The following is a 21,126-nucleotide window of genomic DNA, read 5'->3' as shown; positions in this document are numbered from 1 at the left end:
TTCAACAATTCAGCAATTCAACAGTTTAGGGAATCCCCCTTTAGTATTCATCGTGCTGAAAAATACCGAACGATATATATATATCGCGGAGGCAATCGATAAATTAGGGTGACCACGCCTGCAACTTGGCCAACAGCATTGCCCTTTACACTTTTATTTCGCCTCTTCTCTCATTCGTTACTCGCTCGGAGAGCAAAACAAAATAAGAAGTACATATATCTCGGGGTGAATAGGAAATTGTTCCTGCACCGATTCGCGCCAATTCCCAGTCAGGAAACAAAAGCATAATAATAATAATAGGAGCAAGTTGGGGACAAACCCAATAGTGGGATCATTGTGCAAACAGCGGCGTGCCTACGCCTCCACCATTTTGTTTTCTCCCACACCTCGTGTGCGTTTTGTTTGTGTTCGTGTGCGTGTGTTTGCAGTGTTTGTGCAAAGTGCTCCTCAGAATGCCTGTAAGAAGTGCGAAACCCAAGTTGAGAAAGACTTTTCGCAGTTTCGACTAATGAACCATGGAGCGGCCGTCCCCGGAAGAAGCTGGTAAGCATCGGGGGTTACGTGACGCCATCGAAATCTGCGGAGCCCCAGGCGTCGATCTCCGATTGATTAAGTCAGCGCTATTTCCAGTGTACCGCGTGTATTGGTGCACCTGTGTGTGTGTGTGTGGGGAGGCAGAAATAAACAAAACGGCGAAAATGCGATTGGGTGTGTTGTTTTTGTTTAACCAAACTCTTTTTTTCCCCTTAACTTGAAGCCTCCTTCAGCGAAGCTCGGAAACAGATCTTGGAAATAGCCCGGAATCGACCTGGAACCCAGGTGGCCAAGTGCATTCTCGCCTACGACGAGCAACTGGACCTCACCTCGCTAATCCTTCTGCTCGAGGAACTCTCCAAGAACACCGACTACTCGACGGACCTGCGGATATCTTTGGGATATGTAAGTGTTATAGTACCAAAATTTAAACTAAAGTTGAATTCCCTAGTTGGGAAAATCTATGTAGTAAAACCACTTTCTAAATAGACTCAAATTACAGTTAAAGTAATCGATAAAAAATTCAATTACACTCAATGAAGAAAAAAAAAATTTTTTTTTAAATATAAAATAATTGTTATACATAATATCATTTATCATTATGTTCGCCATTAAAATTCATATCTCTTTTAGTAAAACTATTAGAAAATGGAAAAAAAACACACATAATTCCTATAAATTTATATTTTTCTTTACACCCTATAACTAATCCTATATTTTTTACAGTACATAGAGGAGCTACTGCGTCACTGCCTAGGAAGCAATCATGTCTCCCGGCGATCGGCCATCGTGGCCGCGGGAAGTGCCCTCCAATACTGCGGCAAGATCTACGGAGACCGCGTGGAGTACATGTACCAGGTGGTGGAGCACCAGATCGAAGCGCTGCTCAGTTCTGAGCCGCAGAAGGAGACGCCCAGCGGAAGCAGTGGGTGAGTTGAAGGCAGAAAGGGAACGATAGAGCCATGTGCTTCGATACTGACGCCATTATGTCTGTCCGGTGATCGAGTCTTATCAGCCCCGAATACCGCTTATCGAGCTTTCCGTTACGCCCCCATCTTCGGCTTTGTTTACGTTAATATCACTCAAGCCGGCTTCTCTTCCTGTATAATCACATGTTAATGAATCGCAAAAAAAACACGTTTTTGGGCTCTCTAAAGTAAATAAGAAACGGAGTACTCAAGAAAATGAGTAATGAGACAGCCAAAAAGAGAGGTTACCGCATTAGATCATTCATAAAATTAAACACCTGTACTTACTATGTATAGATATGATCAAAAATATAATTATTTTGACAAAATAGAAAGCATTATCAGCACGGCTAAAAAGCTTAGTCAAAAATATGAGAAGATTACTTGACCTAAATATTGTAATCTTATCATTTCTGACTTCTTAGGTAATTTTATTCATTTTATTGAAAGCCAAAAAAATAATAATAAAAACTTAGCCAAAAATATTAGCAGATTACTTGACTTAAATATTGTAATCTTATCATTTTTGACTTCTTAAGTAATTATACTCATTTGATTGAAGCTAATAGCAGCCAAAATAATAATAGATATATATTTTTATGACGTTTTTCTTTCGACTACTTGTAATTTGTGATCATCATAATAATAATATTTCTTTTTGTTTAATTTACAGACCGGAAAACAATGCCCCCAAGCCGGAGGAGCCGCGCAAACGTCGAGCCAAGAAGCTGACCAAAAAGGAAGTAGATCCCTATTTGCTCACCGTAGAACCTCGAAAATTCAAGACCATGTCGGACGAGAAACGTTTCAACTTGACGGGCTTTGTGAAGTGCACGAGGAACCGGACGATAGAGTACCTGTATCAGGATCACACGCCGCCCAATCTGTGGAGACACGCCCCCATTGTGGATCCCCACAATCCCTACGACCAGGACGAGAAGAAGCAGTACAAAATGTTTACGTATCATGTGGAGCATCGATATAACACCCTGCTGCCGGATATTCCCTTCGAGCGGTTGAATCTGATCAAGGAATATGTGCATACGAACCAGGTAAACACGGCGGAGATTCTCAACGAGCACATGACCACCAAGGATTACCTGGACGAGTACATTGCGCTGGAAAATCAAATGCTGGCCGCTCGCTACGGAGCCACCGTGAGGACGAGAAGAAAAATGGACGAATTGGCGAAGAGAACGCTGGAGGACATTACAGAAACGGAGCTGGCTAAAAAGGTGCGACTGGATGTGACTCAGCCCATGGAAACGGAGGAAGTGCCGCTTCCCGAAGCAATGGACTTGGATCAGCCGACGATGGAGGAAAACGATCAATCACTGGCCACAGGCGATGGTTTGCAAAACCAAATATCAGTGGATTCGGGTCTGGGCGAAACGATTAACGCAAGTCAGGAGAACAACACCATCAATTCCACGCTGGACGCCAGCCAGGTGGAGAATTCCACCGCTTTAAGCGAAAGTCAAGTACAAGACTCCTCCTTAAGCGTCAGCCAAGCAGAGAATCCACCGCTGAGCAGCACGTTGGCCATCGACGAGTCCAGTGGCCTGGACAGCACGAGACTCGACTTACCGCCCGCCGCTAAAGATGCCTCTCTCGAGGAGCTGTTGCAAATCGATTCCGGGATCGGTATGGAAGAGGTTTCCGATTTCCACCTGCATACAGGTAAACCAATGGCAATCCAACGCCCGCCAAGCGTACTAAGGATAAGTGTTTTTTTAATCTTCTGTTTTATTTTATTTTGAAAATACTCACATTTTTGTTTCTCTTTGCTTTTTTTGTTTTGGCCCTTGATCCCGCACTTGCATCCGTTCATTGCATTTGTCACGGCAGGCCAGTCTTTTGACGATGAGGGTGTTGTTCTTTCAGATTTAGAAGATCAGCGCCAGCCGACAGAGCTGATGATCGAATCGCAAGTCGTGGAAGCGAAAACGGTGGAGGTTATTGAGATGGATGTCGATGTTGCGGTGAATGTTCCAAGGGAGGTCTGCTATCCCATTGTGCTCAATTTTTTGGGGCTCCCGCAAAAAGGATTGCGTCGTAAATGTTTCTTTAAACTTCCCGCAGAGTTTGACTTGTTTAAACAAGCGGTGAGTCATAAATTTACTTGCATCCGATCAAAACTTATAATTGTAAAATCTTCCAGCGTCTTCCTGCTAGGCGAGAAGCTCCGCCAAAACCTCCAGCTGCTGCCAGAGTTCCGACTTTGCGGATAGAAAAAGAAACTCCCCAACCAAAGGAAGTAATTCCCGGCTCTCCCACAAGCTTAGAGTTTGACGAGGATTTCAGTATGTGGCTTTCCTTGCGACACTTTTTCACTTTGCTTAACTAATTATTGTATTTCAAATAGATTTCCTGGGATTCCGTCAACGCCGACCCACATTTGACTCTGGTTTTGATTTTGAGGAGATGCGAGCCGGTTCAGTTACTATTTCGACCATCGGAGACGTTAAAGTTGAGCTGGAAGACCTTGGTGAAAACCAAGCGAACAAGGCAATTAACGTTACTGCAGCCGAGGCTTTAGAAGAGACTGTGAACATCAGAATGGAAAGTGGATTGGGAGAGTCGATAGTGTCCGAACTAAACGAGACTAGTGAACCCACGACAGTGAACGCGAGTGCGGATTCCTCGCAACTTGAAGTGACGGAAAAATCAGAAACTAATCCCGGAATAGAGGGCGAAGTGGAACCGATAAGAAGTTCTGAATTGGACGCCACCACTGAGTCAAATGCAGTGGATGTTGGTGCCTTAGATACCACTCAGCTGGACCAGTCAATATTGGAAGTCTCGTTACCAGGTGAAACATCAGCAGCCCCAGATGATGGGATCCAAGATGAAGCAGTTGGGGACTGCAATGAGTCAATAAGATCCGAATCGCCATTGGATAGTAATACCTTCAGTGGCCCCGATTCCAGCTCTATGGTAAATATATTTAGTGTTAGTTGATATAAGAAAATTCTAAAGTAATTCGCATAGATTCGAGACTGGCATAGACGAATGGCCCCAGGTTTGGAGGCAGCTCATGGACGGCAGAATTTCAACATTAAGGACCTGGGCACTGAGATCTTGGACGTTTGTCAGGCGCTCGATGGAACAGCCACTTTAGCTGACGTCATGGCTGAGAAGGATCCAAGTATCGTGTGTCGCTACTTTCTGGCCTCACTAGTACTGGTAAGCATTTATCATTTAGGAACAAATCCTGTAATAATTACATGGCTATTTTCCAGACGAATCACGGAAACGTGTCCTTGAGCCCTGGAGATCGCGATAAAAGTAAGCCCATCGTCCCTTCTCAGCTTCAAATGCAACTGAAGAGTATGCGGCGAGTGGAAATCCATCCCGAGGATGATGTGGGCAACATGAATGCAACTAAGAGCAAACCGGCTACGGATCCTATTAAAAACCGTCCTACGGATGACGATATGAAGGCCGGGCCGAGCAAGGCGCCGCCGATAAATAAAAAACGAAAGTCCACGGAAATGGCATCTCCCGAGGTGTTTGCAAAAACTGTTCGTTTGATTCAGCCCATCCCAAAGATGAGGCAGTCTCCTTCCGATGCCGACTCGGGGATATCTTCGATGCGATCGTCATTGGCATCGGCACCTCGGTTAAATTAGTAGTGTGTGGCCTGTCCTAAATGTGTAAACTAGTTGTAGATTATTCTCGTCCAGTTGTAGTATCCAGTTTGTGTGCCCCTCATTCGAATTGTGTGTGTAAACCATTATATTATATTACTTTCAGGCCCAGCGATCAATTCACAATACCCAGCAGTACAACAAGATCAAGAGGCTGCCCTAAATTTAAGACTTGCCAGATTTTTTGTCACTAATATTTACAAATTTAACTTTCAGCCTCCTAGTTTCAACAGGCTTGCAATAAGATATCCTTTAATTATGATTAACAACAATTTTGTTTAAGGTAGAAAATAACTCTGTACAAATGTATGTTTAAGCTTCGTACTTTAGGCAGGATAGCAGTAGTATCTCTTTATTTTATGTTTAAAAGTGACGCAATATTTTTAGAATAGTAATCCAGTATTATCTAAGCTCGATTTCCTCAAACATGAATAAGCTGATGCCGCCTTTTAGTTAAACTTCCTCATTTTTCAGTTCATTGATGTGCTTATTTTTTACTTTTGCTTTTGAAATTCTTATATTTTTATTCATTTATGTTTCCTTTGAATTTTTTTTCTTCACCTATAATTTTTTTCAAGTATATTTTTTTTCCTTTATGATTTTTTTAAATTTTAGTTTAATTACATTTTGATTGACGCAGTAAGTGTTTTGGAAATCTTCATGAGCTGATATTACTAATATCAAGTACCTGATCTCTTACTGTACAAAAGTATAAAAATTAGTTTTCTTCGGACATAAGGAAAGAGTCACATATATATATATATGATATCAACCCGTGTGCAAAATGTCGCCTAGAATATAGTGTATATATATGTATGTATTTACCAAACGGCAAGCAAATGTCTATTTACAAATAATGTTTTTTTCATAGTCCATAGTATACGCGTAGTTCTTAAGAAATAAAACGAAATCATGCAATCACTTAAATATGTTTTAATGAAATTAAAATTGCTACTGCTATTCCGAATCGCTGCTGCCGGATTTGTGCTCCTCCTCCTTTTTCTCCTCAGTCTTGTAGTGGCGATACTCCTTCTTGAGCTCCCACATGTTCTTGTGCGGATTCTTCATGTTGTAATCGCAGACATCCTTGAGAATCTCCTTCAGATAGCTGATGGGCTGGTTGGTGATCTTGACCAGATCCTTGATATTATAGTACTGGTGCTTTTCGAAGGCGTGGAAGAGCATGTCCATGACGGCGTTCTTGTCGTCGCGCGCCTTCTTGCCCTCGGCCTTCTTGCGCTCCCGATATTCGATCTGCGGAGATTGAAAGGTTAATAGATATAGAGGATATAGAACCGATGTTCGAACTTACATTGTGTGCATGATCCTTGACGGGCTTGAAGTTCTGGACAATCTTGTCGATGGGCTGCACCCGGCGCTGTGGCTCCGACGCCTTGCGAATGGACTCCAGCTTGAGCTTCATGTAACAAGTGTCGGCAATGGGGCGGCACTCCAGCTTCTGGACAATCCTGCCCTCCATGTAGAGCTTCTCGTTGTCCGGCTGCGCCGCCGGCGTCGTCGAGTTCTCCTTGCCATCGGAGGGAGCCATGTGCGAGAATACGCCGAGCGTTTGCTTGGTCACCTGCGACACGTCCAGGACGTGCTCCGTGGGTATCTTCTCATCGGGATCCAGGGCCAAAACGGCGGGCGTGAGGGAGAGCGAGACCTGCGCCTTCTGACCGGGCGTCTTGTTGATCCGCAGCTTGCCCACGTCCATGTTCGTCGGCGCTTTCTCCCACTTCTGGGCAATGTACTTCGGCACCTTCACCAGCCAAACGCCGCGTCCGGCGTTCGACAGGTCCAGGTCCTTGTCGATGATCTGCGTCTTGTCCTTTTCGTCCTTTGACATTTTGTTTGGTTTGACTTCGAAGGTGAAATAGCCACTTGGTACCGTTTTGTTAGGGATGAGCAGAACTATGGCTATTTTTTAAAAATAAATATTTTTTTCGTGAAATTAGTAAAAAAAAAAAAAAAAGTTTTTTATTTTATAAATTTGACATTTTTTATACAAATTACTCACTAATAAAAATTAAGAATAAACAAACTCCGATTTTAATTTTTAATTAATCGGCGCTTTTCGATAGATATCGATAGTAACAATATTGCTATCGGAAAGCGAATCGCAGCCAACTTCATTTTAAAGCCAGACGCGCGAAAAATTTAAAAGCTGAAGAAAAAGTTACAAAAACATTTTGCAGTATAGTTAAGTGCTTTAACTAGCAGAATATAATTGGATAATGGATAGCGCTAAGTGCAAGTAATTAATGATAATGATTTCTTAATAACTTTCATAATAATGGATTGGTTCTTGATTATGAATTATTGAACCAAATTAATACTACTAAGTTACTAAGTTAAAGAAGTATACTATTCTGCTATAAAGGTCTCTCATCTCTTTTTGAAGGCTTTCCAAGAATAATATTTTCATTTCCCCCCTTGACCCCTTTAAGATGGTTTTATATTATTTTATTGTTTCTTTTAAATTAGGTTGACAGCATGATGATTGTGTAGAATCTATTCCTCCTCCTCGGACTCCTCCTCCTCCTCCTCGTCATCGAGTTCCTCTTCGTAGCTGTTGCCACCAGTGGGGGTAACATTGGAGCCTAGCTCGATGACCGGTTCCTTTTCCTCGATGGGCGTGACGGGTTCCTCGACCAGAGGCTCGGTGGCCTCGGCCTCCACCTCGTTTTCGGTCTTCTGGATGGCCTGCAGCTCCTGGGCGGCGAGCTCGGACTCCTGGCGGGCGATCTCGGCCAGCTCGGCGGCCTGGCGAGCAAGTTCGCCCTCACTCTCCTTCTCGATCTCCGCCAGGCGCTCCAGCTCCTGCTCCCGCTGGCGCTGCTCCTCCTCCAGACGAGCCTCTTCGGCGGCACGGGCCTCCTCGGCGGCCTTCTGGGCCGCTTCTTCAACAGCCTTCAGGGCGGCCTCTTCGGCGGCCTTTTGGGCGGCTTCTTCGGCCAGGCGAGCTTCTTCGGCGGCCTTGGCGGCAGCTTCTTCGGCGGCCTTCTGGGCAGCTTCCTCGGCGGCCTTCTGGGCGGCGGCCTCTTCTGCTAGACGGGCTTCCTCGGCGGCTTTCTGGGCAGCTTCCTCGGCGGCCTTCTGGGCGGCAGCTTCTTCGGCTAGACGGGCTTCTTCGGCAGCTTTAAGTGCGGCCTCTTCGGCGGCCTTTTTGACAGATTCTTCTGCAGCCTTTTGGGCGGCAGCTTCGGCCAGAAGAGCCTCTTCGGCAGCGATTTGGGCGGCCTCCTCGGCAGCCTTCTTCGCCTTGGCAGCAGCCTGTTTCTCGGCCTCAGCTGCCAGGCGCTCCCTCTCCTCCTTTAGGGCCCTTTAAAATTATTCAGAAAATAAGTTTTAATATTATTAATACTAATGATATATTCGTTATCGATTACCGCGAATTCATAGGAACAAGAGGACTTATTTGTGTGGATCATACATAACTTAAATAAAGAAACCTAGTGATATATTCCTTATCGATTTTTCAAAAACCGCGAATTCTTTAGAGCAAGAAATCGCTTGGGCGGAAGAAGTGGAAACAAATGTCGATTTATCGTATCCCTTAATTTTAAATATTATACACAAATAACCATCTTGACCTTAAGAATTCGCGACTGGTCGATGAGCAGTGAAAATTGTAATCATCGTCTTATTTAAAAATCAATTTTTTTTCTTTGGGTAACCTTAAACCTGAACCGATCTACTTGAAACCCATTTGACTTGGGTCGTTTGGGTTTGGGTAAAAATTGACTCACTTACCCAAATACCCAAACCCGAACGACCCAAGTCAAATGGGTTTCAAGTAAGTCGGTTGGATGTAAGGTTTGACAAACGAGTCAGGTTACTTGTGCAGGGCTCTAATTAATACTATAGACTTTGCTTAACCCACCTCTCCTCCCTACGCTTAGCTTCATCGGCTTTCTGGGCACGCTTCTTCTCCAAGTCCACTTCGTCGAGAGCCTCCTCGTTGACCGTTAGAAGGCGCTCCTGGCGAAGACGCTGCTTCTCCTTGGCCTCCACGTCGAGTGGGTCCTCCAGGGGCCTAGGGGCAGAAAATTTTCTAGATGGACGGTTAGGATCCAACTCGGCATCTGAAATGTTGAGCTTGTCAGAAGAACCCTTACCACAGTGCGTATGAATTTCTATTTTACTTTTGGATTTCACATTAAATATCCTTTACTTTATTGCGTTCACTCGGTTATATCAATTACATTATCTTTTACTGCTAGTACTTACTATTCGGATCGGCGGTTGTTGGGTTGCTTATAGACGAGGCAAGGAAAATTGCAGATACAGTAGACGCCAATAGTTTAGAGTATTGTGTGGCATTAATGGGAATTTTTAAAAAGTTCCGGGTGTGAAGAATTAAACCAAAATGTGGTTAATGGGTTAAGCATACATACATATATACATCTCAAAATGCAAAAGAGTACATAAAGTAAGCTGAGGTCTCGACGTGTTGGATTGTGTATATTTGTGTCATTCTTGAGGTATTCACTTTTAATTTAATATTTCTGCATCAATCCATTAGTCGTCATTTATATACAAAAATGTTGTCAACTTGTCAGGCAAGCAAAGAAAATACTCCTGTTTTATAGATTTTTTTAAACGATTTCTTTACTTTTAAAACCCTTTTCGAAGGAAGAACACCTTTCGAGCCCATAAATAAAGATTTGAGTTTAGATCAGTATTTACAAATTAATATATTGATACATATTTGTAAGTAAATATCCCTAAATGTGTTTACATACGCATGAACATAACAATGGTTAACAAAATTTGCGCTGACGTCCATATCTTAAATGCCAAAAATTATGCACATGAAGTATTTATTAATTCGTAATCAGTGATCATGAAAGTATATAATTTAATCGTCAGCTTTTACTTAAGTTACAACAAATTGAAAGAGAATGAATAAGTATCTACATTTTGGTGAGTCACATGAAAAATGTTAGTATCACAAGTGATGCGCTGAATTGAATTATTTTTATTTTTTTTCGATCTTTTAAGCTGTTCTGATCTGACTTGTGTAAATATTAGTCTGAGTAGTGAAAGCGCCAGAGTGTGTCGATATCAATTGTTCATCTTGTAGATATCGGCTAATTGTCTACCACGCAAAAGAAAGTCTTTTAGATTGGTTTATTTAAGAAAGAGAAGTGTATGTCCATACAAAAATCAGGCATGTTATCATTTAGGCCTCAACTTCAACAGCTTCAACTGGAAAGAATCAATCAATCATAAAACGTATAACGTTAGTGAAATACAATGAACTGAACAATTCAGGATGCAGCAACCAAATATGTAAGTTAGTTACAAATGAATAAACTAATTTAGATTCTGTAGAACCGTATTACAAGCTATCTTAACGTTGTAAAAAAGAAATATTTTCACGTTACTAGTAATTATATTTAAAGTTGAAAGAAATTTCTAAACGTTTTGGACAATTGAAGTACGTAGAATACAAGCCACGAATTGAAATAATACTATTTTTAATCCAAGCCGTAGGTGCTTTATATTGTTTTAAAAATGAATTACAAATTGGAATTTTTGGAGTGTAATGAAGAATGAAAATTATTCTTTGCTTGATTTTATTGTATGAAAAGTGTTTTATCTTAGCTTTATTTGTTTAAACCATTTAAATTATGGAAAAGTATTTTTTTGACACGGCAACGGTATTTCCGAAAAACAAATTTTTAAAGAAAAAAACGCAATAATCCTAAATAGGCAACTTTTAATGAATGGTAATCGTTTGGCGCCAACATCTATTACACTTATGCTTGAGTGATATATACAGGTGTCATATTCAAGCGTAATGTAACAAAATCAACGGTACTTACCTTCCTTCACAGGAACATTGGATTTCTTATCACTCTTCCAAGTCGGGTGTCTAAGGTACCAGGACAAGAGGTTAATATCATTTCGAACTTTGTCCGAATCGTACAATGGACTTCTAACATTATAGGCCTTGTCACCGCAAATCCTTACTGATGCAAGATGACTTTTACCTTTTGTTATTTAATTATTTAAAAAATGGAATTTAATAACCATTTACAGAGCTATACAATAAGATATCTAACCACAGTTGTGAACTGAATACATAGTGCATAAGTGTTGCACCACATCGAAATTCAACTTACCAACATATTTAACAGCTGGCCTGGGGTAGTGCGAAATATTGTGAACTTCCTTGGCAATATGACGAACAGGATTTGTGACCCGGGCCACATAGGCGTCTAGGGCGAGTTGCGAAGTCGGTTCATAGGTGTAACTAAAAAACATTATTTTGGAATTTAGTATTTAATTTAGAGTTGTCTTTTTTTTGTCTTTATTTTATAAAAAAGTTGAAAAGATATTGGTCTTTATTCATTAAGTTGTATATCAATGATATTTTCTTAACCCTAAAGAAAGGGCTATCCAATTAGTATTTTTAGCTAATTAAATTTCATAAATTGTCAAACATGTCGTATGCGTAATGTCAACGCAAAAATTACGCATACGACGTGTGGAACGAATGCAATTATGTTCTATGCCAAGGTCTTGCTTGAAATCTAAAAATCTTTGCCAAGATGGCCTAATAAATATATTTATAAAAATATATACTTGGATTCATTTGAGAGCTTTGTAGCTATTTTGGGTACTTAAGTTTAAGGTCCACCAGAGGTTTCACATTAGTTTTTAGGGGACTATACTTACCCAGTGACTGGGAAGGGAGTGCAGCTACGTGCACGGCGCACCACGGGAGTATGCAAGTCACGAATCAGAGATTGCGCCCGGTTGCGAATCCGGCTTGTTTCCTCGGAGAAGGTCTGCAATTTGTATGGAGTGTTAGAGACCGCCAAAGAAGAATCAATTCGACGAAAGCGAGGACACAGAACGTACACACTACTTCAAGTTCTGTGTGCGGGGCTAAGTGAAAGCTACGTGCTAAGTACGATGGACCAACTTACGGTGAAGGGTTCGGTATTGAGGTAATTGGTCAGGGCCCGAGCACCGTATCCAGGCGGCAGCCTCTTCAGGTAGGCGGGCACCGAGCGAACCGGACTGGTCACAACCCTCACCGGCGAGGAGGTGATCCTCAGCGGCGACAGAGAACTACGGGGTGCATACACCCTGGTGACCGTGGTCGGGTTGTAGACGTAGGACGGCGTGTACGTGGTGTACGATGTCGGGATGTAGGTCGAAGTGTAGGTCGATGGCAAGTAGGTGGAGGGGCTGTAGTAGGTCGATGGCGAAGTGTAGGTGTAGGTGGTGCGCTCCGGCGATGAAATCACTCGGGTCGTCGTGCGGACAACGCGAACAGGCGATGGTGAGTGTATGACGCGGGAGACCACGCGGGCTGGCGAGGTCACCACGCGGATGGGCGAGGTCACCACCCGGGTTGCGCCGTAGACGCGTCGGGGCACCGAGTAGCTCGAGTAGATGGGGTAACTCGACTTGTACACCTATTTGGCAACGGTTTTTAAACATTAACATAACATCGAATGGGCTGTGCGAGGCTTGGTGATTCTGATCTGATCATTAGCGGAATGAGAAAGCGGAGAATAGGAGTGAGAATAGTAACTAGCAGCAGAAACGAAAACGAAAACAGTACGATCTCCAGTTAGGGAGTTTTTTCTGATTTATGATAAAGTTTGTTAGTTCCATGATGGAAAGAGTCGATCTTAAACCTTGGTATACTGCGCATTTTACCATTATTTAAGTTTTATAACCGATAAATATGAAAAACCCAGTTGTTTTAATATATGTTTGAGTGCATTACAAATTTCCAATTCATCCACAAAAAAAAATAATCTTTAGAATATTTTATATATATTAGGTACTTCCAGCGCTATAAACTAAATGTGAGGGCTTACTACTAACCCAGTCGGCTTTTCCAGTGACGATGATGTGATGGATGTGATTGAACAGTGTGATAATAGTCAATAGAAAAGAATAGTAGAACCATAGAAAGATGGATGACAAGCGATGTAGGCGAGTAGGATGAAAACCAAATACTTACACGAGTTACTTTCTCGACCGAGGGGTACTGAAAGAAATACAAAATAGGGCATTCGATGTTAGGGTTCAAAAAATATGTCAAATCGCATATTTCTTGACAAAAGCGGTCTTGATTTCCTTTTTTCTGCCTTGTGTTCTCTGTTTGAATATCGTATCGAACTTCTAGTCTTATTCATATGTAACAAAAAAAACGTAATGCTTGGTTTATTTGAGATAAGACCGTGTTTTTATTTTATTGTATCACAAATATGTTTTAACATGACTGCTTGAAGGTTGCAAATACACAGATAAATTGTTTGTTTGTTTGTTTCAGTTAATCTAGTCTATATGCGAAACTATTTGGTCATTAGTGGGGATTAGTCCAAGTCAAAACAAGTACATCATCATCATCATCGGAAACATCGTATACATATACATAGGCACTCAAGGTTAGCGTGTTAAGTGGATTACTTGAAATATATATTTATCTGAATTATCTGAATATATATTCAAAGAAACAATGACGTATTAGTGGGCACCATAACATTCAAAGCCGCTGGCCGATCCGCTGACGCAGTGCATCTGCCGCAGTGCATCCTACACGTGGTAGGAGAAGTGACGGTACTTGGTGCCGCCGGGCAGGTTGCCGGAGGTGGTCGAGGAATAGCTGTAGCCGCCGGGTCCGGCGCCAGTGGTGCTGGTCCGCTCAGTGCTGTAGTTGTACGAGCCGCCGGGACCGCTGCGCGAGGTCTTCTCAACGGTCGACGTGTACGTGGAGCGTTCCGGGCGGTACGAGTGCGGGTTGCTCGAGTCGTAGCTGCTCTTCTCCACGGACGACTTCGAGGTGTACGAGTAGTCCGAGGAGGCCCTGCTGCGGTGCGAGCCCGGTCTGTCCGTGCACAGGTCTAAGCGTGGAGTCTATAAATTCCGATTTAATGGTGATATATAGATAAGGTTTCGGTTTGTGATTGGTTTCGTTAAGCTAAGACTGGTGGCTAATGCTCCACGAACTGCTGTATGCAAATGGCCAAGTAACGCAATGCGACTCAATCGGGGAAATTGAAACATGTTCGAACTGTTTAACTTTTCGAGTTTAATGCAACCATCTAGGCACACAAAAATGCTATGATTCTATGGATGAAACGTTAGATACATGGGTACACAGAGAAAAGACCATAGTTGGTTTGAAAATGGAATCGAATTATACAATTTGTATACTACACAAAAAAAAATCTTTGAGATTTGGAACCAACCAAATTTTGATTATACACAGAGAAAAAGAATACCAAAAATAATCATCCATCGGGTATTTTTTCATATCAATTTTGGCCCGTCTGTTTTCATATCAAAATGATATTTCCGAACATATGATTTTGTACCATAGTGATATGAAATCATACCATTTTGTTATGGAAAAATTGATATGAAACAATATCAGTTCCATATTGTTCCGTTTTTTTCTCTGTGTAGAAGTAAGCAAAAATAGTATTCTTTTTTCAACCATCCACCAATGCAGATTCTATTTCTCTGTGTAGAGTAAAAACTTGTACAACTGTTTAGTGGGTTAACACAGGGTTTTATGGTATGACTAGACTAGACTGTAGGCCTATCGTAATATTTTTCTGTTTTTTTCTTTTTTTTTTGTTCTGTTTTAATGGGTTTTGTGCTCTTAGATAAGACTAGTTTCGTTCGCCTAGCTTTCGTTTTAGGTTCGGGTTATCAGTAGGGTGACTGAGGATGGAGTACCCTAATAGGAGTACTTGGTGACCATCGCACCGGACCTCTCGTTGCGGTAGGTCTCCCGGCGGACCGGCAGGGATTCGGAGGCGGCGCGATGGAGTCGCGGCAGCTGGGCGTCCAGACTGTCGCGGAAGGTGCGAGCGGCGGTATTGCCGCCGGCCTCCACGGTGTCGATGTGCTGGCGCACCAGGCCCAGGATGCGGGCCCTATTCTTGTCCCGGGTCGAGACATACGGCTCGATGGGCGCGTAGGCCAGCTTGTAGTCCGGCTTGATGGCCGCCCGATTGATCGGATCGAGGATCGACCGCTGGCGCCGCTCGAGATCGGGACGCCGCACTCCGAAGGCGGTCACCGGATCCGAGATGAGCGACGGCCGCGGCACGAACGGAACTTTCTCCCAGTCAATTGGTGTTCTCTTCGTTCTCTGCAATGCCCAAAAGTCCACATATTTCGTTTTAATTTCTGGGTCAGCCGGGTATTAAGCGGTGGCGATGGCTCAGTGGTTAGGTGGTGCAGCGAACTGCTGGCGGTGCTGGGAACTCAACTGTGTGGGCGGTGGGTCTAACATATATATACAGTTCACAGTGCGGGGCATTTATATACAGCTTCGTTTTGTGCTGGGTGGGTCAGGTCAAGCTATATCCAATATTCGAACATCCTTACATTATGACACAACCTGCATATCTACACATGTTTCTCAGCTCTAGAGTGGACCTCTATCTTTTCGTGCCCTTGCTAAAAAAAGTTAGCCTACTTTATTGGTTTCTTTGCTTGTTTCCAGTATACAAATTTTAGAATGTAATTAATCCAAAAGGTCCACCCTAGTCTAAATACACATAGGTATATATGCATTTTGATACGACGTAGTGTGGTTGTAAGTAATGTGCAATGGGAGCATTATAGAATCACTCGCAGCATTAAGATGGAACACAAACAGCAAACGTTTATTTCATGTACAGCAATATAGCCAAGTTAATAGTTCTGCACCCTATCCGTAAATACCAAGCATTACATTTGAATAATATGGGTATATTTTAAAGAACCACATCAATGTCATCAAGCATATTAATCTCTTTTTCATTCATCAAATCATACTATTATTATACGATATTAAGTAAAGATTCTCGTGTTCATCAAAATGTATATACAAGTTAAACAAAAAGTGTCCAGACAAGATGGATTTCTTGGGGATCTCAGGTACATATATATCCTTGCTTTGGATTACCATCACATTAAACTGTCTGAAATATGGGTCTTTTGATTTTTCTTTTCTCATCATTTATCTTCTAATTTTTCGAAAATTTTGCCGTTATTTTATTGTTGGTTCTTCCCATGGCTTCGGTTTATTTGAATATATTATGGAAATCGGAAAGATATTTTTAGGACTAGCGAAGAGCGAAATGCGCGCGCATATAGTATTACACATACAAAAAGCAAAACCACGGCCCGTACAAAAACAAATTATCGAGAGAGTTGCCTCCGTATGAGTTTCATCGAGAATTCGCATGTGTTTGGAATTCCACTCGCCTATATGCTAAACATTTTTGGGCACTAGACGGACCCGGACCTCAACTTTTTGTAAATAATAATAAAATAGATAGAGAAGAAAATGTTCGGCCTCCGCTAAATTCTTCTAAATGTATTCGGGTGTTATATTTGGGAGGTGAGTAAACACGTATATCCGAAAGAGATATGAAGATCATCGCGCCGCAATAAATTTAGGAAAAATTCAATTCCCACGATCTCACGACAAAAATTGCAATGTTTTCACACTCGCATAATTTTGTCAAATAATTTTGTCACATATTTATAATTTCGGTCTGGTTTTATTTTGGTTAGGCTGTGCACGCACATAAATCACACATGTATAGTATAGTTCGAGTACTTATATACAACCATTATGAAAGTTATTAAGTTGTTAGAAATAGATTTATGTATGATTTTCTACACAAATGTTTACACTGAACCTGAAAATACTATTTCGCATATATACATCATTACAGAACATCTAGGTGATCATAAAATATTTTTGAGCACAAGGACATTCAGTTGTCAAAAACCAGCTAGTTACGTGTATACTGTAAGTTCGATACGATATTCATAATTGGTAGACACTTTACAATCAAACGTGTTTCAATTTCTTAAATAATCTGTTCGCTTGTCAAAATGAAACCATTGAGTACAGCAAGTGGGACACAAGCGCTTAGAACTGAAATCTTGTGACTACAGATTCGATTAGCTATTAGCTAACTGCTTTCAAATTTGTCAAATTTATCCGCAGCGTTTGCATTCACAGGCTTTCGTATTAATTTGGAATTTGGAAACTGTACGCACAGATATATTTCACAGATTTAAATCAAGGAAAACCACACTACCGTATGTCAAGTAAATAATTTTATGTCGAAGGGCTTACCGTAACGGCGTAAGAAGTCGTCACCGGCCTCGAGGAGTAAGTTCTGCGAGTCGTAAATCCACTTTCGTAAACCATTTTGCGATTTTTAGATTTGGATGCTTTTGTGAAATTTCAAATTGAATTGTTCGTTGGATTTGGTTCGGAAATATCGTCGTTGCGTGTTGTTCACTTGACGCCCGTTCGAGTTGATCTGCCTGAGAATGGCACGGAGCACTTGCTTATAATTTTTTCAAAATGTTTTTCAAAATTTTCACAGCCTTCGATCCCGCGCTCTCTGTCTCTCTCTCACGCTCAGTCCATACCTCTTTTTCTATCCATCTCCCAAATAAACTTATTTTTGGAATTAAGAAACATTGACATCTCTCGTCGCAAAAGAGCGAGCAAATTCTGTTTACATAAAGCCAGCACTTTTCATACAGTTGTGTTGGGAAAAGCCTATGTACAAATGTATATCGTCTTGTGCCCACAGGATATGGGAGCCCTTTTCGAAAACAATCGTCACGGATTGTTTCCAGAAGCTTTTTATTTATAGATCTAACACTCATGGAACATTTTTGAATGAATGTATCTTTATGATGTGCTAAAGTGGCCCTTTTTGCAAAGAGTTGATATATGGGTCGATATGCGCACAAATATATTGTGGCTTATTTATTTTTAAATTCCGTACAAGATTTCTGAAATTAATGAGCAATTATTGAACATTTAATGAGCAATTATTGAAAATTGCAAATACAGTTGAATTTTACATTCAATTAAAGACATTGTCGGAATGCAAAATGATTTCATGGTGGTACAATTTTATTTTTCCAAATGAACTTTAATTTAATAGCATTCTATTGTATTGGGATTAGTTTCCCATCATTCAAAACATCAACGAACAGTTCATCGAGTTAATTTTGGTGAATAGATTGAGTGACAAACAAACAAAGAACATTCTGCCAAGACAGCCAATTTTAAGTTGGCATTCCATGTACATATAAATCAAATAAGGCATGAAATTAAAATCCTGAGAGCAATTTATGTTCGGTGGGTATCACCTGTGGACCGGACACAGAGCTTTCCACACAAATATCTGGAAATAAATTATTTAAAAAATACAAAAATGAAAATAAGATAAAAATAAATTTTGTTTTCCAACGATTTGAGGCCAGATTACTCATACAATCTTACAATAAGATCGGAAACATGTATTTGTGAACATATAAATAAACTGCACATCATCGTATACCCACATATTAAATCGGGTGTGTAGGTGTCTGGTTGTATATAAACAAAACCATGGCAGAAATTAAAAAAAGCAAATTCTTTATGACATTAACCTTAACGAGAGGCAATGAATGACTCGTAATTTCAAGGCTGCCAAAGTCACACTAATCGGAGAACAAATATGTCATTGAGCACTGACTTGGACTTTGTTATTTTCTTTGTATCAATTAAGTGTAAATGGACATTGAAAAATTACCAGCAAATAAATTGGCTAATGGGATTTGATATAAACTGATTCCTCAAGGAGTTTAATATTGTTTACTGTCATGGATTAGTTTGTTTGCCTTTCTTATCTAGCTTTTTAGCTCTCCAAAACAATATTAAATATTTTGTACGTTAAAATAATAATTTAGATCTCGATATTTTTTCTAAATGTTTAAATATTATACTTGAAAGGGGTTGCTGATCTCAGCTATACTTACATATGTAATCTACTTATTAATACTAATCCGTGATAAAATGTGATGTCTGAGTCTGGTGACCCCGATCTCTAATCTATAGAAATATGTAGCTTTTAGAAATATATTTATAAGAAATACTCTTTATAATTGTTGTTATTTAGTGTTAGTATTTGAATTATGGTTTCTTGAATTCTTTTCTTTGTCATTATAATTTTTGTTCTTTAGTTTTTATAATTCATTTATTTAAACTATATTTAATTAGATCTCCCAAATTAGCACATTAATGCTTAACATTTTCGTCAATCTTTTATAAGGCAGTAATTTTTCTTAGAGTTGCTTTAACCCTTTTTATAAATATCAATGTAAAAGCTCATATATTTTAGGCCTTTTTAATATTTACGAAAAACGAGCGGCAAAAAGTCAGTGACTTAATACCAGAAATCTCTTGCTCGGGTGCCCCTCATAATGATGCAAGTCGCGCAGGTGCAAACACTTCCATGTGTCTCCGGTCCCCAAGTTGCGATTTTGATCCATTGGAGTACATAGATATACGACTTTTGGTTTCAGATGCATGGCCGCTCAATTTATCCGCCCAGCGAGCGTGGTTGTTTGTCGGCGTCTTCGCCGTTTTCGTCGCTGCGATAATTTCGTTAAATAATTGAGTATGCAATGAAAATTGCGCATTACAGCGACATAAATACAATGGATGGGTCTTTCTCTGCCAGGGCTCACTGTGCGTGTGTGGGGACATACTCGTAAGTGCCTGTATGGTTACAAACACCTGTTCATTCGTTTTGCTAGAATGGGTTTCTTTCCTCACTTTTTCCAAAATACTCGCATAAACGGCATTCAAATCCGCACATTGCTTGACATTTTGTAATTTGAACAAATTGCTCGAATTTTTGGGGTAGCTCTTATAAATAGTGGAGTTGGTAGCACTCGAAATATTAGTTTGGAACAGAGCGAACGACACGTTGGATCAACGATAAAAGCAGCAAAAGGACTACTACTTCAAAAAAACATAAAAAAGGATATACAAAACTACAATGAACAACAATTACATCATCATATTGCAATTGCTGGGAGCGATGGTGTTGCTAAGCTATGCAAATGCAATCCCAAAATATGAAGAGAGTCATAAGTAAGTTAATTTTAGTTGGACAAAACTAAAAATAACTTTGGTTATTATTTTAGGTTCTATGCGGACAAAGTACAGCGGGATAGGTCGTACTATAACGAAAATAAAACGCAACCCAGTGAACCGCAAACAGCTTCTACAAAGGATAGACTGGAACGACTGGGATATACCACCGGTTATGGATCTCTAAATGTGCGTGAAATATATAGTACATGTAATTTTTTAGGTAAATTATGTAAAATTTATCTTTTTCCTTAAACTTTTTAGGGTTATCCTGGCGGTACAGGACTTTCCGCCTACAATCCCATAAAACTGGACCTAGGCGGTGTTGTTTTGGGAACCCTTGTGGGCATTGGCGCCATCATACTGATCCCAAAAATTCTTTCAGCCTTCCATGGCGGCTACGGAGGATACGGTCGAAGTGGGTACTTAAAACTAGTAGAGGATAATTAATTTAAATTCCGCTTACTTTAAGGTGAGGATAGTGACCTGACACCCCTTAGCAGCATGATAAACAAAATCGACGATGTACTGGGTCAGAATAATATTGACTCCACGAGCTGTATGCAGCGTGCTGTTTGTGGTTATGTTCGCTCCACGGAGCATAATATGAAGATCGGATCTTCTGACCAGATGGACGAATTTATTCACATGCTATCGGAGTAAGTAACCCAAATACTGTAGTTAAAATACACATTTATAAACTATAATATTATTTATTTTCAGAAATGCTCTGGTGGATTACCTACTTGATGGAACGGCTATAAAAGAGGCGTTGGAGCACGGAAAACGATCCAACGATAGGGCGTGTGAAGAGGTGTATTCCAATTGCCCCCTCGACAGTAAATCAGCCACGGATATTCTGATGAAACTTATGCCGAAGAAGAACTCCCAGGGAAAGGGAAAGTCATCTGGAATTTCTCGAGAAAAGAAGGCTTAACTTTGTACGTTAAATGTTTATTAAGAATGTTTTCCCCACACTAACAACCAAATATTTTGTCAACATTTAAATAAATTCCATTGTATTATTTTTATTCAAGTA

The 21,126-nt window shown here is 40.7% G+C and overlaps 4 protein-coding genes across 12 annotated transcripts; 2 read left to right on the top strand and 2 right to left on the bottom strand.

Moving 5' to 3' along the window:
* The first annotated feature begins 148 nt into the window (after window positions 1–148).
* Cap-H2 (Chromosome associated protein H2) lies at window positions 149–6,073 on the top strand. Of its 4 annotated transcripts, none has more exons than XM_070216654.1 (10): window positions 149–543; window positions 758–939; window positions 1,261–1,463; window positions 2,176–3,182; window positions 3,351–3,607; window positions 3,664–3,805; window positions 3,868–4,439; window positions 4,494–4,688; window positions 4,745–4,790; window positions 5,259–6,073. In XM_070216654.1, exons 1-10 carry the CDS (start codon window positions 516–518, stop codon window positions 5,432–5,434), a joined length of 2,808 nt encoding a protein of 935 aa, XP_070072755.1. In that variant the 5' UTR covers window positions 149–515; the 3' UTR covers window positions 5,435–6,073. The 4 variants fall into 4 exon arrangements, with proteins under 4 accessions (XP_070072755.1, XP_070072754.1, XP_044250194.1 ...); XM_070216653.1 differs by having other exon boundaries at window positions 4,745–5,011; XM_044394259.2 differs by having other exon boundaries at window positions 3,387–3,607; window positions 4,745–5,397.
* On the bottom strand, window positions 6,063–7,064 carry TfIIFbeta (transcription factor TFIIFbeta). The gene is made up of 2 exons (XM_017149588.3): window positions 6,465–7,064; window positions 6,063–6,406 (listed from the first exon to the last, which is right to left on the bottom strand). Exons 1-2 carry the CDS (start codon window positions 6,999–7,001, stop codon window positions 6,110–6,112), a joined length of 834 nt encoding a protein of 277 aa, XP_017005077.1. The 5' UTR covers window positions 7,002–7,064; the 3' UTR covers window positions 6,063–6,109.
* A 539-nt stretch (window positions 7,065–7,603) lies between these two features.
* LOC108062777 (protein anoxia up-regulated) lies at window positions 7,604–17,488 on the bottom strand. Of its 5 annotated transcripts, XM_070216079.1 has the most exons (8): window positions 17,280–17,486; window positions 13,149–13,175; window positions 12,097–12,591; window positions 11,843–11,955; window positions 11,287–11,417; window positions 10,987–11,154; window positions 10,320–10,366; window positions 9,828–10,256 (listed from the first exon to the last, which is right to left on the bottom strand). In XM_070216079.1, exons 1-7 carry the CDS (start codon window positions 17,352–17,354, stop codon window positions 10,341–10,343), a joined length of 1,035 nt encoding a protein of 344 aa, XP_070072180.1. In that variant the 5' UTR covers window positions 17,355–17,486; the 3' UTR covers window positions 9,828–10,256; window positions 10,320–10,340. The 5 variants fall into 5 exon arrangements, with proteins under 5 accessions (XP_017005073.2, XP_070072180.1, XP_017005074.2 ...); XM_017149584.3 differs by lacking the exons at window positions 9,828–10,256; window positions 10,320–10,366; window positions 10,987–11,154 and adding exons at window positions 7,604–8,477; window positions 9,039–9,240 and having other exon boundaries at window positions 17,280–17,488; XM_017149585.3 differs by having other exon boundaries at window positions 9,828–10,366.
* Desi (DM4/DM12 domain-containing protein Desiccate) lies at window positions 16,441–21,117 on the top strand. Of its 2 annotated transcripts, none has more exons than XM_070216081.1 (6): window positions 16,441–16,529; window positions 19,858–20,087; window positions 20,141–20,276; window positions 20,352–20,505; window positions 20,560–20,746; window positions 20,811–21,117. In XM_070216081.1, exons 2-6 carry the CDS (start codon window positions 19,993–19,995, stop codon window positions 21,022–21,024), a joined length of 786 nt encoding a protein of 261 aa, XP_070072182.1. In that variant the 5' UTR covers window positions 16,441–16,529; window positions 19,858–19,992; the 3' UTR covers window positions 21,025–21,117. The 2 variants fall into 2 exon arrangements, with proteins under 2 accessions (XP_070072182.1, XP_017005193.2); XM_017149704.3 differs by lacking the exon at window positions 16,441–16,529 and adding an exon at window positions 19,652–19,701.
* The last annotated feature ends 9 nt before the right edge of the window (window positions 21,118–21,126 follow it).

The sequence above is a fragment of the Drosophila takahashii genome, chromosome 3R (genome assembly GCF_030179915.1).
Source record: "Drosophila takahashii strain IR98-3 E-12201 chromosome 3R, DtakHiC1v2, whole genome shotgun sequence".
Taxonomy (NCBI): domain Eukaryota; kingdom Metazoa; phylum Arthropoda; class Insecta; order Diptera; family Drosophilidae; genus Drosophila; species Drosophila takahashii.
The sequence above is the reverse complement of the archived record's forward strand: the minus strand, read 5'-3'. Positions and strand labels throughout refer to the sequence as shown.